Source organism: Lipotes vexillifer, unplaced genomic scaffold, assembly GCF_000442215.2.
Source record: "Lipotes vexillifer unplaced genomic scaffold, Lipotes_vexillifer_v1.1 scaffold1691, whole genome shotgun sequence".
Taxonomy (NCBI): Eukaryota; Metazoa; Chordata; class Mammalia; order Artiodactyla; family Lipotidae; genus Lipotes; species Lipotes vexillifer.
In genome coordinates, this window is record NW_006789046.1 from 3282755 (window position 1) to 3301018 (window position 18264).

General features: G+C 55.4%; 1 protein-coding gene across 1 annotated transcript in view; it reads left to right on the forward strand.

The window, feature by feature from the left end:
• The window catches only part of DNAH17 (dynein axonemal heavy chain 17), a 115481-nt gene that overhangs the window by 75910 nt on the left and 21307 nt on the right, over positions 1 to 18264 (forward strand). The window contains exons 55-70 of the mRNA XM_007462391.1: positions 507 to 668; positions 2803 to 3036; positions 4248 to 4412; positions 6032 to 6127; positions 6263 to 6480; positions 8858 to 9065; positions 9290 to 9405; positions 10184 to 10376; positions 10667 to 10902; positions 11588 to 11710; positions 13198 to 13402; positions 13987 to 14151; positions 15282 to 15422; positions 15592 to 15762; positions 17352 to 17471; positions 18046 to 18239. Coding sequence (XP_007462453.1) covers positions 507 to 668; positions 2803 to 3036; positions 4248 to 4412; positions 6032 to 6127; positions 6263 to 6480; positions 8858 to 9065; positions 9290 to 9405; positions 10184 to 10376; positions 10667 to 10902; positions 11588 to 11710; positions 13198 to 13402; positions 13987 to 14151; positions 15282 to 15422; positions 15592 to 15762; positions 17352 to 17471; positions 18046 to 18239 — 2747 coding nt within the window. The remainder of the gene's footprint in view (positions 1 to 506; positions 669 to 2802; positions 3037 to 4247; positions 4413 to 6031; positions 6128 to 6262; positions 6481 to 8857; positions 9066 to 9289; positions 9406 to 10183; positions 10377 to 10666; positions 10903 to 11587; positions 11711 to 13197; positions 13403 to 13986; positions 14152 to 15281; positions 15423 to 15591; positions 15763 to 17351; positions 17472 to 18045; positions 18240 to 18264) is intronic.

Below are 18264 nucleotides of genomic sequence, written 5' to 3' on the forward strand. Positions count from 1 at the left end.
CCCCCCACTACAGCACGTTTAAATAGATTAGTTCACCTTGACCTTCAACATTCCCCCTTGGGGAAGCTGGCTGAGCTACCCAAGTTGGACCGAGAGCACTTTGGGTCCTTCTCTCCCTCCTCGTCCGTGACCAGTAGGACAGCTGCCCCTGGCCAGGTGGCCCTGCTTTCGTTCCTCCCTGCCCCCAAGGACCAGATCTGCTAAAGGACCATAGCCCTCCCTGTTATGGGACCTCACCTACCCAGTGTGGTTGCCCACGCCCCACTCCCTCCTGCACCCAGCCCTCCTTCCCCCTTTGTGGGGTCACCTCAGGAGGGCTCGGGGCTCCCCTGCACCCTCACATCGTGATGCGATGGCCACACTGCCATGCCGGACCTGGGCATGTTCTCCCCACCCCTGCGCTTGGAGACAGACACCACGCAGAGAGCTTTTCCTTCTAAAGGGGCTTTCTGCAAAAGCAGCGCGATTCGGCCCCAGCACCGAGCAGCAACTGTGTCCACTTCTAGGTAATCCTGTGTTTCTCCCCCGTGGGCTCCATCCTGCGTGTACGAGCAAGAAAATTCCCTGCCGTGGTCAACTGCACAGCCATCGACTGGTTCCATGAGTGGCCAGAGGACGCCCTGGTGTCCGTCAGCACTCACTTCCTTGAGAACACCGAGGGGATTCAGGTGAGTCACGGGGCACAGAGCCGGGAGGGAGGGGTCCCCGTCGGGCCGGGAGTAGGGTGAGGCAGCTGAGGCACTCGCCTTGGGTGCAAAACTTAAGGGGGCACCAAAAACTTAATCAAGATCAGTGATGTTTTAATGCAGTATTTTTAAAAATCAACATTAATGCTGAAATGCTCAAAAGTACCAAAATTGTAAACAAAGACAGGCTGCCGTTTGTTGGTTTTCTGGCCCTGAGTTACTGTGCCAGGGAAATGGTCGTTTCAATCAGCTGGGGGACCCGGGCCTCATGCGGCCACGGGCCCACAGGGCTGGTTCCGGGGGATCCCACGTGTGAACAGATTGAGCAGCTCGGGCTTTGAACATAGTCCCTGATTGGAGCCGACTGCAGAGCCCGTATTTACTTTGATAAGTGTATGCGGGCGCACACTTTTTCCTCTTGCCTTGGGCTCCAACACGGCTCTGCCCCCAGGGCTCTGCCCAGGGCTGCTGCCTCACCTTTGGCCTGCCTTTTTTTTTTTTTTTTTTTTGTTGTTGGGGGGCGGTATGCGGGCCTCTCACTCTTGTGGCCTCTCCCGTTGCGGAGCACAGGCTCCAGACGTGCAGGCTCAGCGGCCATGGCTCACGGGCCCAGCCGCTCTGCGGCATGTGGGATCTTCCCGGACCGGGGCACGAACCCGTGTCCCCTGCATCGGCAGGCGGACTCTCAACCACTGCGCCACCAGGGAAGCCCTGACTCGCCTTTTATAGGGCATGACAAGTAAGACGGGGTGATATAAGCCTTCTTTTCTTTTCTTTTTTGTTCTCTTTTTTTTTTTTTTCCTTTTCCTTTACAGTGTCTTTCTTTTATTTGTTTTTAAAGGCTCTTTTTAAAAACATTTTATTTATTTATTTATTTTTGGCTGGGCCGTGTGTTAGTTGCGGCACGCAGGATCTTTGTGGCGCACGGGCTTCTCTTCCGTGTGGTGCACGGGCTTCTCTCCAGTTGTGGCATGCGGGTTTTCTCTCTCTAGTTGTGGCCCATGGGTTCCGGAGCGCATGGGCTCTGTAGTTTGTGGCACGCAGGTTCGCTAGTTGAGGCGCACGAGCTCAATCTTTGCCTGCAGGCTTAGTTGCCCCATGGCATGTGGGATCCTAGTTTCCTGACTGGGGATTGAACCCACGTCCCCTGCATTGGAAGGCGGATTCTTTACCACTGGACCACCAAGGAAGTCCCCACAGTGTCTTTCTTTTATTGAAAGACAGTACCCGCATTCACCATTTGTGTTCATTGCCGGCCTAGAAATGGGCATTAACCTGTGACCCAGCTGATGCAAGTGATACGCAGGCCTAGATTAAATCCCACGTGGTTATCGTGTCTGATTTATTTTGAACGCATATTCAGTTATTAAGTGGAATAACAAGCCTGAAATTAACCTCTTCCCTAGTTTTTAAAGATGGGTAAAGCCCCCTGCTTATCACTGTCAGAGGGTTCAGTTGCAGGCTGAGCCTTTCCCAGAAATGCCGCCGTCACGTGTCCTCCACACCCCGAGTGCCTGTAGCGGCCGGGGCCTCCTGGGACCGGCGAATGGCCCCACCGCTGGCACCAGCGAGGGCTGCAGAGTAGGTGCCAAAGAAGCGTGTGTCGGATGAACACATTCCCAAATTAACCTGAATTACAGTTAATGTCCCTTGAACAATTCCTGGGGCAAAGCTCCTAGTGCCTGTCTTCGGGCAGGTGGGGCAGGCCCAGGTGGTGGGGCCGTGACCCTGGCGTGGACGCGGGCCAGAACGGGCTAGGAAAGGAGTTACTAAAACCCCAGGGCCTGGAACAGGAAATGTCCGATAAATGCTTGCAGGAATTACCTGGTTATTCAAGCATGTTGTATATGCAAGTGTGTGAGTCAGAGAGGGAATAGTAATAACCTTGGCTCTGACCGGGCCCCTTCGTGGTGCAATACCACCGTCGCCCACGAGAGCCCTGCAGACCCTGCTGTCCTGAGCCTCATTTGACAGCTGAACCAAGGTTGACACAGCGGGTACCACTCATCCAGGGTCCTCAGCGAGGAAGGGAACCCAGCTTGTGGTCCACTGTGGCCAGCAGCCTCCTCTTCCGTCAGGGCACCGGGGAATGAATGGTTCTGTCTTGTCTTTGTAGCCGGAAGTTAAGGCCTCCATCAGCCTCTTCATGTCCTACGTGCACACGACCGTCAAAGAGATGTCCAAGGTGTACCTCGCCACCGAGAGGCGTTACAACTACACCACGCCCAAAACCTTCCTGGAGCAGATCAAGCTGTACCAGAACCTACTAGCCAAGAAGAGGATGGAGCTGGTCGCCAAAATCGAGAGGCTGGAGAACGGGCTGATGAAGCTGCAGAGCACAGCCTCTCAGGTAGGAGAGCTGGGGCCTCAGGATGTGCTTCCAGAACCTTCCCCCCTGGCATGTGACACAAAGTAAGGGGACCGGGACCCCTGCCTCGGAGAAACTTCCACTGGCAAACCACGGCAAGTATACGGGTTTTAACCTAGACGGTGGATCCCAAACGCCTTCCAGGTGCTGACGTTACGTCGGGTGCTTCCCGGGGGTCCCGTGTCTGGTGAGGTTTGCTCATCCAGTCAAGTGCAGCCCGTGGAGGCGGGTGGATCCTGGAGCCCCGTTCACACTGCGGTGCCCAGATGGAAGAGCATCTGCCGTACTTTCACGCCGTGTTAATATTTAAGTTTTCTGCCTGGTTTTAAATATCCTCCGTGGTGTAGCCCCGGCTCCCTCTTTACTGCCCACTGTTGGCGTCTCCGCGGGAGCCTGGTAAACAGCTGCTGCAGGCCTTGGAGCTGCAAAAGCACAGGTGGAGGGTGGCCCCTGACACAGGCTGCTGCACGGAGCCAAGGCCACGCCATGGGGGCGGAGAGGGGAACACGGTACTGGGGCTGTCCATTCCTTGGACAGAGCTTGCTGGAGCCACGAAACAGCCTGCTCCCTCCCTGGATAGGAACAAGGGAGAAGCCCGGCTCAGCAGGCGTTTGTTTTTCCCCAAAGGTACCTTCTGGGAGTGGTCCTGGGACACAGGAAATGCACCCAGGAGAGGGCGGTTACAGCAACGGAGCGGTGGCCTCCTCGTGCTAGAAATCATCCAGATGGGGAAGGGTGTCTCAGCCCATCACTTACCACTTCCCAGAACTCCCTCCGCCTGGCTGCCTAGGGCCTCACCCGAGTGCCCGAGGGAGCTTTTTATCCCCGGCTCCAGACTCTCACAGCCCCACCAGCCTCCCCAGAACTCCTCAGCACCCTGCCTCTGCTGACATTGTTTTTATCCGGCCACCTTGATTGCCACCTCCTTGAACAACAGGAATGGGTCTTATACTTGCGACCCTGTGTACACAGTCAGTGCTCAGTAAATACTTACCTTGGAGAAGCTGAAAAAGCACTTAGAAATGCGTCACAGGGAGTGGTAAGCAACGGGCAGCCTGCTGTTCTGCTCGGGCCCCGCGGCTCCCATGGCCACCAGCCCGTACTGTCCCAGGCCGGGACAGCCCGGCCGAGTAGGGAGCAGCGTGCGGTGGCCAGGGCCCCAGCCTGCCTGTCTCCCTTACCTCCTCCTCTAGGTGGATGATTTAAAAGCTAAGCTGGCGATTCAGGAGGCTGAGCTCAAGCAGAAAAACGAGAAAGCGGACAAGCTGATCCACGTGGTGGGTGTGGAAACAGAGAAAGTCAGCAAAGAGAAAGCCGTTGCTGATAAGGAAGAAATCAAGGTGGAAGCCATCAACAAGGTGAGCAGACGGGCGGCGGCACGCGGCTCTGCTCAGCTGGGCCCCTTCGCCTGGTGGCCAGTATCTCCTATGGGCCCGGGCAAGCCAGCAGGAACCCCGCAGGGAGGGCGTCTCTCCCAAGCGCAGGGCCCCCAGCTTAGCAGAGGGCTGCCCTCCCAAGCCCCAGCAGCGGCATCTCCTGAGCTGGTAAGAAATGCAGGTTCCCAGGCTCCGGCTCTTGCTGAATAGGTCTGCATCTTAGTGAGGTGCCGGTGGCCTGTGAGCACGTTAAGCCTTGAGAAGCCTTCCTCGGAGCGCTGGTCCTCAGACTTGCTGCACCTGGAGCCCCGAGATGTTCCAGTGCCACTGGCCCTGGTGGGCTCCACGCTGAAGGTTCATGTGCTTGGGTTGATTTCTCATCGCCTTTTCCTGCATGCCTTTTTTGTCATTAGTCATGCACCTGTGTGAGTGTCTAAATTAAGAGTCCCAGTAATTGTCTGCTGTCTCTTGAGAGGGAGGACAGCAGCAAGTCACTTCTTTGCCTGAGACAGCCTCCTTCCAAGGCCAACAGGAGGGGGACCTGAGCCCTTCCCTTCCCACCAGTGCTGGAGCGCGGAGGGTCCCGGGCCAGGTGGGGTAGCCAGGAGCTCTGCTCCATCCCTCATTGTAACCTGCATGACCACAGCCCTGTTAGGGTGGTTGGCAATGTGCCCCGAGGTCTCAAAATTAGCAAATGACATAGTCAGGATCCAAGCCAGGACCCACACCTGCACCCTGAACTCAGGGACTTGCCGTCTGATACTCACATGCAGCTGTTAACATCTGGGTGTCCACCCCTCTCCAACCCCTGATCCAGAAATGGCCCAATCAGGCATGCTCCAGGGAAGCCTGGAGCTTCCCAGCACCACCAGCCAAGTCAGTGCCTTCCATGCCCTGTTCCCTGAGTCGTGTCCCACACGTCCCTAAAGTAAGGTACGGAATGGGATTCTCCAGGAGAATCCGGGAGCTTTTCTGCAGAGAGACCCCCCTCTTCTTTCTGTCCTCCTTCCTCCTTGCCCAGCCCTGACTGGTTTCTTCATCTCCGTTGTCACGCAGACGTTACTCCTGATTGATAGCTACCAAGCTTCTCCTGGTCTCTCTGCCTGGTGCCTGAAGGCTCAGAGGGGTTCTTCCCGAGCCAAAGAGCGAATGCGTGCATGAATGAATGAAGGCGTGCATGCGTGAATGAAGGTGTTCTCACTTTAAGGGGAGGATGGGCTGTACCTCTGAAATGGTCCATCCTGGAGGGATGACACAGTGGCACCAAGAAATAAGGCCTCAAAGCCAGGGAGTGGCCTGTGTGGCCCCAGGTTTCCCCTCTGGTCCTGGAAGCTGGAGCCAAGAGAAGGAACAGTTCCCCTCCCTGAATCCCAGGTCAGCTGACACCCAGCTCCTTCTAACCTGAGCGTTTCGGGGCAAAGGAGGCAGGGCGGGGAAAGGCAGGCTTCACACGCTGACCCAGCAAGCGAGAGCGAAGGGCAACTCCCCTCGTCACCCCTCCTCACCCCTCCTTGCCCTCACACCGCCCAGGGCCCCCCCGCTTCACACACGCCACCCAGACGGACCCCTGCATCCATCTTTCCCATCTGCCTTCCTTCCAGAATGTTGCTGAGAAACAAAAAGCTTGTGAAACAGACCTGGCCAAGGCAGAGCCGGCCCTACTGGCCGCACAGGAGGCCCTTGACACTCTGAATAAGGTGAGGGCAGGAGGGGGAAGAAACGGGGATCACGACGCCTGAGAAGAGAGGAGACGCCGTGGGGTCATCACCGGGGGCCTCCTGGTCCTGCTCGGGGCTAAATCCCCATTCTAGTCTGTCCGTCTGTCTTTGCAGAACAACCTGACAGAGCTGAAGTCCTTCGGGTCCCCCCCAGACGCCGTGGTCAATGTCACAGCCGCCGTGATGATTCTGACTGCACCCGGGGGCAAGATCCCCAAGGACCAGAGCTGGAAAGCTGCGAAAATCATGATGGGCAAAGTGGACACCTTCCTGGACTCCTTGAAAAAGTTTGACAAGGAGCACATCCCTGAGGCCTGCCTGAAAGCATTTAAGTGAGTCGGGGCTCGGCTGCCCCCATGGGGTCAGCTCAGTCCTCGTCCTGTTGGGAGCACGTCACGTCCAGGCACGGTGTGGTCCCAAATTTTCCCCCGCCTGCCCCTGGCCCCATACCTCATGGTCCCAAGGGAAGTCTATGCTTGCTGGAGTGGGCAGGGTCTTGGGCGGCACAGGGTCCTGGGTGGCACAGAGCGAGGTGGGACCCCCAGAGACAGCAGGCAGCAGTCTGGGCGAATCTGCCTGCCCCTGAGCTGCCCGGGCGTCAAGGTGAAGCATGACGCCAAGCTTGCGGGGAGCCTCATCACCCTCTGTCTCCCCAACCTTGCTTGCGGGGTGGGGGGGTGAGCTGATCCCTTAGATGGGGGGAGGGCAGGGGTGGATCGGTGGGTGGGGTCGGAGGCGGGGCTTAGGTGGCCTGCCCACCCGCTTGGTGGTGCCGTGTGCAGGGATCATTCACAGGACCCTGCTTTTGCTCCGACACCTCAGAAGAGGCAGTTGGGTTTTAGCCTTTTTGTATCTTTTTGTTCATAATTTGCCCCAACTGTGAATGCATGTAGTAATTTTAGTCCCTTATGGTTTCTTTGTATTTTGCTGCTTGAGGAGATATTTGTCCAGGTACAAGCACTCCAGCAAAGGGTCCTAGTGGGACTTGGGAAGGGTGTACAGGGGGGACCTCCATGTTTTGCCCCATAAATCCAATGCGCTAGCGTTGGTGAGCACTGCACTTGTGAACGCTCTTTGCCTGGCCGTCCCCTGGCAACCCGATTTCAGGGCCGACCTGACCGGACCCCAACTGAGAAAGGGAGCCCCTTGCATGACCCCAGGTGAGACTCCAACCTCTCTCAGCTCCATCTGTTGAGGAAAAGGGCTGGACGATCGAAAAACATTTGATGACTAAGGAGTAGTTTAAGAGAAAAGACAAGAAAAACACAGACCCACCTCCAGGGAGCGGCCTGTGTCAACATTTGGCCTATTTCCTTTCAGTCTTTTTTCTCAAGTGTTTTTCCCTGTAGTTGAAAGAATACTGTGTATATGCACTTATCTGCTCTGCTTTTTATCTTTTACTTAACATCGTGGGGGGAAAAAGACTTCTCCCTATGTTGTCAGAACGCTTGATCAGCTTGATTTTTTTTGCCACAGATGAACCGTAATTTACTTACTATAGCTGCGTTGCTGAGGTTTTAGGCTGTCTCCGTTTCTGCCGTCATAAATAACGCCATGATAAATGTCTCCTCCTTGTCACCCAGCAAACTTCTCAACTGCCACCTCCCCATGCTGTCTGGAGTGTGCCTAAAAGACGCAGACCCATTGTACCATTTGCCTAAATGAAGCGTAAAATATGCCAGAGCGAGGAGGTGATGGGCTGTGTTCCCCACCTAAATTCAAATCACACTTCAATTATTATTTTGAATTGTCCATTTAGAATTCTTCCTGCAGACAGGTCAGTCTGTTGTGCTCAATGACGTTGCCATTATTTTAAAAACTCTAGTTAAGGTGCTCTAGTTTCTAGAGCATCTTAACTGCATCTGTGGGCATTTTTCCTCATCCCTCTTGTACAATAACACCTACAACATCACCCCTTTTTTTCTTTAGCATCACCTCTTGTAAGTCTCATCCTTAGAGGCTTAGCCTCACTGGGGATCCCTGAAAACTGGGCACTGAGCTGAGGGGACGCAGAAGTGGCCCGTTGTGTGGGGGGGGGTGCGGGGGAGCGGGGTTGGCCTCTGGGGCAGCCTGGCTCCGTGTGAATTCCTGCACTGCCCAGTCCAAGCTGTGTCACCTTGGGAGACACACTCAGCCTCTCTGGGCCTGTTGCCCAGAGTCGGATGGCGTGAGGACACGTGCCAGGGCAGGGGCGGCTCCAGGACCTGACATATGGGCAGCGCTCAGAACAGCACCTGACACGCGGCCCCTGATGTGAGAACTTGGTGAAGAAACCCTGGTTCCAACACTTCCTGTTGGCATTTTTGCTCTGGGCCAAGTTGCTGACGCCCCCGAACCCCAGTCTTCTTGCCTAGGACTGGAGTCGTCGCAGAATGAAAATGAGACCAGCCATATAAAGCAGCAGGAGCAGAGAGGATTAAAAAAAACAACAACACAGGTTTTCTTGCATCACCTAGAATATAGGACTTGAAATCACTGCTTCCGTTGCCCTTCACCCTCCAAATTCTACTCCAGAGGCCAGAATTCTGAGTTTCATTCTTTTCTTTCTTCTTCTTTCTGTAATCACTAAGATACAGAAAAACAAAGTTAAATGTGCTCCCCGTCCTGTTGCTGGTAACGGGGACCGGAGCGGTGGACGGATGCGGAGCTGGAGGCGGGACAGGGGGTGGCGGGAGGTCTGCGTCCTCAGCGCCCGCTGTCCTGCTCCAGGCCCTACCAAGGCAACCCGACGTTCGACCCCGAGTTCATCCGCTCCAAGTCCACGGCCGCCGCGGGCCTGTGCTCCTGGTGCCTCAACATCGTCCGCTTCTACGAGGTCTACTGCGACGTGGCCCCCAAGAGGCGGGCCCTGGAGGAGGCCAACGCAGAGCTGGCCGAGGCGCAGGAGAAGCTCTCCCGCATCAAAAGCAAGATCGCTGTGAGTGCCGTCGGCAGGCGCGGCTGGTCCATGTCTCCGTTTGAGAGGGGTCGGCGCAGCCGCTGCCATGAATTATGGAGCAGCGCAAGAGCCCGCAGGCCGATGTGGGGACCTGATCACCCCGGAGGCTGCCGGCGTCGGCCGTGTCCCCGGCCCTCCCGGGAGGAGGGCCGGGGACACCCAGCGTTGCCCGATTTCAGGGCCTGTCTGTCTTGTTCCTTCAGGAACTCAACGCCAACCTGAGCAACCTGACGTCGGCATTTGAAAAAGCGACAGCCGAGAAAATCAAGTGTCAGCAGGAGGCTGATGCCACCAATAGTGTGATCTCGCTGGCGAACAGGTGCCTTACTCCCTCCGAGGGGCCCCTCCTGTCCTCAGACACCACCCCCCGAAAGGGATGAGCCCACAGAATGGCCTTTCTGGGGGGCTATGCCCCAGGTGGAGGCAGCAAGGCCCCCAGCCCCCATTTTCTGAACACAAAGTGATAAGATAAACCCCGGGAGACCCCCAGGCTGTGTGCCTGGCCTCCTGTGGGATGTGGACTCACCTCTACCAAGGTAAAGTGGCCTTTCGGTCCCTGGCAAGGAGGCTGCTCGGAGGATGCTAAAGCCAGACCTCAGGCTAATCAAGCACAAACCTGTCAACACTCTCAGACTCCTGGTGTGCCATTTAGGGTCGGGGACCAGCCCTCGAGCCGGTGGCCTGAGAAGCATGAGGCACACCCTGGAGTCCCCACTCCACACAGGGCCAGGGGGCCGCCTCTGGACTTCCCGCTGCCCAAAGCGCACGCTCAGTGGTGTCCGGGCAGCAGCCTTGGCACGTGGGTGATGTGGTCAAATAGCGTCAGCATCCACATGACGTCGGCCCCTTGGGGAAGGGAAACTCGGTGTTCCCAACCGCCTCCAGAAAGCATTAGTTTTGCTTCCCTCAAGCATTTATTGCCCAAAACTTCCCCCAAAGCATGTTTTGTCCTGAACCGCTGAGCAGAGTAAGGATTTGAAACTGGAAGGTCCCTGGCGTGTTAAAGGTGGAGGCACGCCTTTCCTGGTCCTCCAGTCCGTCCTCTCTCCCCGCCCGACACACGTGCTTTTGTCCACTGACCCCTGTCCCCATCTCAGGCTGGTAGGAGGATTAGCATCAGAAAACATCCGTTGGGCCGAATCGGTGGAGAACTTCAAAAGCCAGGGGGCCACACTGTGCGGGGACGTGCTGCTGATTTCCGCCTTCGTCTCCTACGTGGGCTACTTTGCCAAGAAATACCGAAATGAGCTAATGGAGAGGTTTTGGATCCCTTATATAAATCAGTTAAAGGTAGGAGGTCCTGTCGCATCCATCACTCAGGACCTTTGGGGAGGTCCCCGGCAGGGCAGCCCCAGCCAGATGGCACCTTTGCTCCTGCGATGGAGGCTCCAGCCACTCAGGATGTAGACGGTGGGCCTGCGAGGCCGACGCCGACATCCCTTCTGGGCGGGCTCCAAGCTGCTCCTCAGGGTGATGCGAATGCATGGCTGTCATCCCCCACGCAGCCCGGCGGCCCACGTGTTGCTCGGAGAGCCGCTTTCCGCTGAGTGGTGAGTAAGGCCACATCGCCCCCTCGGCAGGTCCCCATCCCGCTCACAGAAGGTCTGGATCCCTTGAGCCTGCTGACCGACGATGCAGACGTGGCCACTTGGAACAACCAGGGGCTCCCCAGCGACCGCATGTCCACAGAGAATGCCACCATCCTGTGCAACACGGAGCGCTGGCCCCTCTTCGTGGACGCCCAGCTGCAGGGCATCAAGTGGATCAAAAACAAATACGGCAGCAAGCTGAGGACCATCCGCCTGGGACAGAAGAGGTGCTCGGCCGTGGCGGGTGGGGTCGGGGCTCCGAGAGGTGGCGGCCGGCCGGCCGGGCCACGGTGCTGGGAAGTCCACCTGGGGCCTTTCATACTCGCTAAATGGATGGATGGGTCTTTGAAAACAAGCACTGACCCACATGTGGATTTCTTTAGTACTTGGCCCTGGGCACTGGCAGTAAAGAATTAAACTCGGGGCTCCTCTCTCCCCCGTTACCTGCCGCTCCTGCTGGGGGACAGCACTGGCCTCCTAACCCTAACACTTACCCTAACCCGTGCCCTAGTCCTAACCCGTACGCTAACTCTAACCCGTGCTCCTGCCTGCGTTGGTCACTTGCCAGCCGGGGGGCTGCGGGCGGTCATCTTCCCATCTCCCATCGTCATAGATGAGAAGCAATGGCCGTGACACAGCTGCACTGGGACCCTTCCCAGTGTGCTGGGCAGTGAGAGGAGACGCAGCTGTGGAACGTTTGGCTCAATAGCCATGAAGCGCTCCACGTTCACCACCCCTCCTGTCAGCCTGGGGGTGATTTACGCAGAAGCCCTGAGCTCCTCTCTGGAGGGAGGCGTTTGGGAGAGGAATGAGCTGTTGGCCCCTCGGTCACCTCTCTCGATCCCTCTGGGGCAGGCAATTGCACCGTCACTGGGCCCCAGGGCGTTCACGGCCCCTGTGCTGTGCCCACAGCTACCTGGATATCATCGAGCAGGCCATCTCAGAAGGGGACACCTTGCTCATTGAGAACATTGGCGAGACCGTGGACCCGGTTCTAGACCCTCTGCTGGGCAGGAACACAATCAAAAAGGGAAAGTGAGTGGCAGCGTCCACCTCCGCGGGTTCACCCACGAGATCGTCCTCAGTGGTGAGGTCTGGCCTCTGGACTGAGAGAAAGGGCGGGGCATTTCCTTTCCTGGGAGGCAGCAGGGGCTTCAGCAAAATGCGCAAAGGGACCCCCAGCTCCCAGGGGAGAGACTGGCAACTGTGGGACCACGTTCCAATTAGGAAGGAAGACCTACACCAACAGTTTATTAGCGACTCTGCCTGCAGATCGCGATCCTTAATGGTCATCTTCTTTTTCTGTTTCCACGCATTTTGCAAATCTTGAGTCTATTTCTTTCTATTCAGGTGAGATTCACGTAACATAAAATTAACCAAAAGTGACCAGTTCAGTGGCATTTAGGACACTGGTGCCTGGCTTCTTTCACTGAGTATCTTTTCCAGGTTCATCTGAGCTGTAGCTCTTTCTTATGGCTGAATAATATTGCATTGTGTGCATCTGCCACATTTTGTTTACCCGTTCATTTGTTGATGCATTGAGCTTGTATTACTGTTTTTTCTTTGGCTGCACCATGTGGCTTATGGGATCTTAGTTCCCCGACCAGGGAACAAACAACCCGGGCCCTTGGCAGTGACAGTACAGAGTCCTAACCACTGGACCACCAGGGAACGCCCTGTATTGCTTTTCTAATATAAAAAAATTAAATCAACTTTAAAAATGTAAAGGTCGGAGTTGATCTGAGCCACCTATAAATGCAGGGGTGCAGGCAGAAGCCCAGAACAGAGGTGACATAAATGTGCTGATGTCCTAGACTCTGAGAAGGGCCTGGTGTGAGTAGTGATACCCAGGGCTGAAGTTAGAGGCCCCCCCAGAATGTGAGCTCGGCCAGAAAGGGGAGAGCAGAGTGGGGAGCCAGAGAGAAGCGACCCCCCGCCCCCCACGGTGGGTGAGCTGACCCGGGTTCCCACCCTGGCCTCTCATCAGATTCACCTGGGGAGCTCCAGGGATGCCCCGGTGTTCTGAATTGGGATGTCGACATCTTTCTGATGTTAATGGCTTTTGGGTGGAGCCCAGGCCAGAGTGTTTCTGCAGAGGCTTCCAGATGAATAAGACGTGCAGCCAGAGTCAAGTAAATGCTCCTATAAAATCAGAACAAACCCGGCCAGAGAGAGAGCAGGTGCATTTTCTAGAAGGGCCGGTCACAGCCCAGAGAGGGATGGTTGTGGGTTGTTGTTTTTTTTTTTTTTCCAAGTTTCAGATTATTTATTAATCAGGGTAAACCCCAGCACAATATGCCAACATGATTTTGTGCATTTAGAGGGGAAATACTTTTAGAGGGTTAAGTGGAAAATTGTGCCGATGGCTTCTGGAAGACCTTTATTCTAAGCAGCTTTATAGTGAAACATGTCGTTGAGAAGTCTGGACCTTCCTCCCAGGCTGGCGGGAAAGGCGGTCTGTCTGTGCTGCCATCCCTTGGTCGCCGGGGACCCTCCTAACCCCTCCGTCCGCCGACCGCCAGGTTCATTAAGATCGGTGACAAAGAGGTGGAATACCACCCCAACTTCCGCCTGATGCTGCACACCAAGCACTACAACCCCCACTACAAGCCCGAGATGCAGGCCCAGTGCACCCTGATCAACTTCCTGGTCACCAGGGACGGGCTCGAGGACCAGCTCTTGGCCACCGTGGTGGCCAAAGAGCGCCCAGATCTGGAGCAGCTGAAGGTATGTGGAGACAGGAGGAGCGGGGGCAGGCAGCTCTGAGACAGCAGGGGGCAGGTCACCGTGACCCAGGCGTCTGGCGGCTGTGAAGGTGCCCTGCTTGTCACACTGAGTGTGTCTGGTACGACAGAATGAGTCACTCCTCCTCCCCGGCTGCCTCCCAAATCTAATTCTAAATCAAGTGATGGCTTCACTGAAAGAACAGGAGTCACAGCAGTGCCCGGGCTGCCCTAAAGCACCGAACTCCTGCCCCACGAGAATATCTTTGCTGCTGGCCCCTGTGTACCAGGCCCTTCCTTGATTGGCTGACCCATACACGTGGGCTCACAGGGGTCCCGGGCCCCACTCATGTCCCATGGTCCCCACGTTCTTGCTGCACATGACAAGCAGCTGCAAGGCCCAGGTGCAGGGCCCCCTACCCCGCACTGCTTGGGGGCCTCCACTCCGGCCCCTTTCTCCCAGGCTTGCCGTGTTCCTCCCGTTCCGAGTCCCGGGGCCTTGGCCCTGAGCCCCCCCGAGCCCCCCAGCTGGGGGACCAGGCCGTGCCAGCGACTGATTTCCCTTCCCGGTCTCTGCCCCTCCTGCAGGCGAACCTCACCAAGTCTCAGAATGAATTTAAGATTGTTCTGAAAGAGCTGGAAGATTCTCTGCTGGCCCGTCTGTCGGCCGCATCGGGGAACTTTCTGGGAGACACAGCCTTAGTTGAGAATCTGGAGACCACCAAACACATGGCCAGCGAGATTGAGGAAAAGGTAAAAGACCATCTTGGGGGCTACCCCCTTGCACCCCCAGCCGGAGCACACAGAGGGCATGGGAGCTGGGCGGATGGTCACTGAGAAGAGAAGCCGTAGCCACATGGGGGCCCCTGGGGGCCCGGGGCAGGGTCAAGGCGCATGGATGCCCGCCAGGCACATCTTCATCCATTCATCTGTAGATGGACGTTTAAGTTATTCCCATGTCTTCGCTACTGTGAATAGTGCAGCCACGAACATAGGGGTGCATGTGTCTCTTTGAATTATAGTTTTGTCTGGATATATGCCCAGGAGTGGGATTGCTGAATTAGATGGTAGTTCTATTTTTAGTTTTCTGAGGAACCTCCATACTGTTCTCCATAGTGGCTGCAACCACCAACTTACATTCCCACCAACAGCGTAGGAGGGTTCCCTTTCCTCCACGCCCTCTCCAGCATTTGTTATTTGTAGACTTCTTTTTTTTTTTTTTTTTTTTTTTTTTTTGTGTTGTCTGGCCCTGGGTTTTTTTATCATGGTGATGCTGGCTTCATAGAATGAGTGAAAAAGCACTTCTTCCTCTTTAATTTTTTAGAAGAGTTTGAGATGGATAGGTCTTCTCTCTTCCTTAAATGTCTGGTAAATTCACCTGTGAAACCATCTAATCCTGAACTTTTGTTAGTTGTCAGTTTTTAATTAATGATTCAATTTTATTACTGGAAATTGTTCTGTTTATACTCCCTATTTCTTGGGAGATTGTACATTTCTAGGCATTCATCCATTTCTTAAAGATGGTTAAATTTGTTGGCATATAGCTGTAGTAATCTCTTATGAGCACTTGTATTTCTGTGGTGTTGGATGTAACTTCTCCTTTTTCTTTTCTGATTTTATTCCCGAAACGGGGCACGAACCCGCGTCTCCTGCATCGGCAGGCGGACTCTCAAGCACTGCGCCACCAGGGAAGCCCTGTAGACTTCTTAATGAAGGCCATTCTGACTGGTATGAGGTGATATCTCACTGTGGTTTTGATTTGCATTTCTCTAATTATTAGTGATGTTGAGCGGCTTTTCATGTGCCTGTTGGCCATCTGTGTGTCTTCTTTGGAGAAGTGTCTACTTAGGTCTTCTGCCCATTTTTTGATTGTTTGTTTTGAGGTGCAAGAGGCAAAAATCACAGAAGTTAAAATCAACGAGGCGAGAGAGAACTATCTGCCAGCTGCGGGGAGGGCGTCCCTGCTGTACTTTATCCTGAACGACCTCAGCAAGATCAACCCCATCTACCAGTTCTCGCTCAAGGTGCGGCTGCATCTGGGGCCCAGGCTGCAGGTGGGCTTGGCGGGGGGGGGGTTGGGACCCCGGGCACCAGGTCTGACCAGCACCAGCACCCGGGTCCGAGCAGTGCCCCAGAGCCCACATGGGCAGCATGGAGCCCCCTGCATTCGGTGACCCACCCCTCCCCGACCAGGCCTTCAACGTGGTGTTCGAGAAGGCCATCCAGAAGACCGCCCCTGCCGACGAGGTCAAACAGCGTGTGCTCAACCTGACGGACGAGATCACCTACTCCGTGTACATGTACACGGCCCGCGGGCTCTTCGAGCGAGACAAACTCATCTTCCTCGCACAGGTGGCGTTTCAGGTAACATCTGGCCTCGATGCCCCATGTGTGGTCCTTGGACCGGCAGCACCGGAGCCCCGTGGGGTGAGGTGGGATGCTGGGGGAGAAGCTGGGGGGGGGGGGGGTTGTTGGAAATGCAGATTCTCAGGCTCCGGCTCAGACCCAGTGGATCCAAACCTGCATTTTTAACAATATGCGGAACACACCTGGGCTCTTGAGTTGGTACCAGGATGGGTGTCCCAATGGGAGCCATTGAAGGGGAGGTCAGTTAAAGAGAGGCGTCATTCTAGTCCCTTCAAGTCATGCCGAGCCGACAGTCCCGCCTTAGCGGTTAGCCCGCTGTGGATGGCAAAGAAAGGTACTAATGAGTAAACATGCCCCCTGTTTTTACAGGCCTGCTGAAATATTTAAAGATTTTGGTTCCACTAAACTGATTAAACAGCCTCTCCACCACTTTGTTTGCACCGTGTTATGTTATTGGGAACACGGATTTCATAGCTAGCTTGGGCATCAATGTCAACCCAGCTTTCCATCCAAACTCCAACTTGGAATTAGGGGTCCAGGTTAAGGAGGTTTCTCTTCCATGTGAATCTCTGAGTAACGGGTTCCCTGTTTCTCTCCCTGCTAAGAGCACATCAAGATAAGTTTCCTTGATGCTCCCCCTAATTTTCCAGAGTAGAATGTATTATTTTCAGGCCCAAAGAACTTTTTATTTTACTAAGATTAAAAAAAAAAAAGAGAGAGAGAGAGACCCTGACTCAGGGGAAACTCTCTGTGGAATCTGAGAAAGCAGCTGTGTGAGCTCCTGACTGGGGAGGTTAGAGTGACCGCGGCCCCGGCTCCCCTGCCGTCCATCTGAGAAGGAGGGGCTGGGCCAGTTGCCCAACAAGCCACTTCAGTGACCAAGACAGGGCCTGCTAGAAGCCCAGGGAGCTTGTGCGCACAAGTGGCAAGGTGACTTCGAATGTGACCAGAAAACGTGTATACCCAAAAGAATTGCACACGTGTATTCAAACAAATACGTGCATATAAACATTCATGGCGGCATTATTCACAACTGCCAAACGGCAGAAACAACCCAAACGTCCAACGACGGACTGTTGGGTAAACAAGATGTGGCCTCGCCATACGCTGGCCCATTATTCGTCCATAAAAAGAATGAAGCACCGACACGTGCTACAACGTGGATGAACCTTGAAAACACACTCAGATGCAAAAGGCCTCGTGTTGTATGACTCCATTTACTGGAAATGTCCAGAACAGGCAGATCTGTAGAGACAGAGAGTAAGTGACCGATGGTTGCCTGAGGGTGGGACTGCTGAAGGCTAGGGGCTTTGCCTCTGGGGTGATGAAAAAGCCCTGCACCTGGACAGTGGCGATGGTTGTACAACAGTGTGAATGCACTAAATGCCACTGGATTTTAGACTATATAATAGGGTTTAAATGGTACATTTTTATGCTGTGTGTATTGTACCGCGATTTAAAAACAAACAAGGTGCTGACCAAGCTTTGGGCTGATCCCAAAGGGGCAGGACAGTGCTACCCCTGCAGGCAAGGGGTATGAGCCCCTGTTGTAGGGCAACGTCTAAGCGAGCCCCACGGCCCCTCAGGTCTTGTCCACGAAGGAGCTGAACCCGGTGGAGCTGGATTTCCTTCTGCGGTTCCCGTTCAAGGCCGGGGTCGTGTCACCCGTGGACTTCCTGCAGCATCAGGGTTGGGGCGGCATCAAGGTTGGCCTTCAGACTTGAACACTGTTCTCTCCCCACCTCGCGGCCTTTCCTGCTCGCCCCGGACGTGTTTACAAGGTGCTCCCGGCCGTAACATTCAGTAGAATGAGGAGGCCTCGGAGGTGGGACCTGGCACTGATGGACTGCCTGCCAGCTCACGGGGACTGTGCTGTCCTACTGGAGCGCAGTAACTTCATCATCACGTCCCTGCAGGCGGCAAAGCTGAGCCACGATGGGCCCCAGGGTGTGCCCAGGGGTCGCCCCTCCACCGCTTTCCCTCAGTTCCAGGAAGATGCAAAGTGTCAAGGCTATTCCTCAGAATCCTGGGGCCCCCACTGTGTCAGTTCAGAAAGACCAGAGGAAGGCGGCCCCCTGGAATGAGCAGGGCCCCTGTTCCAGAGCCCCCGGAGACGCAGCCAGGAGTCACATCCCCGATCAGATTCCTCTCTCGTCCCAGCCATTCATCCCCAGCAGCTCATCGTTTGAGCGACAGGCCCCATGGTCATGCTTTTCCCGGAGCCCGCGGGGGAAGGCGCCCACTGGGATGGCAGAGAGCTGAAAGGCCGTCTGCCCCCAGGCCCTCTCGGAGATGGATGAGTTCAAGAACCTGGACAGCGACATCGAGGGATCCGCCAAGCGGTGGAAGAAGCTCGTGGAGTCGGAAGCCCCCGAAAAGGAGACCTTCCCCAAGGAGTGGAAGAACAGAACGGCACTGCAGAAGCTGTGCCTGCTGAGGTGCGTGCGGCCCGACCGCATGACCTACGCCGTCAAGTGAGTGCCCCCACCCCCGCCCCAG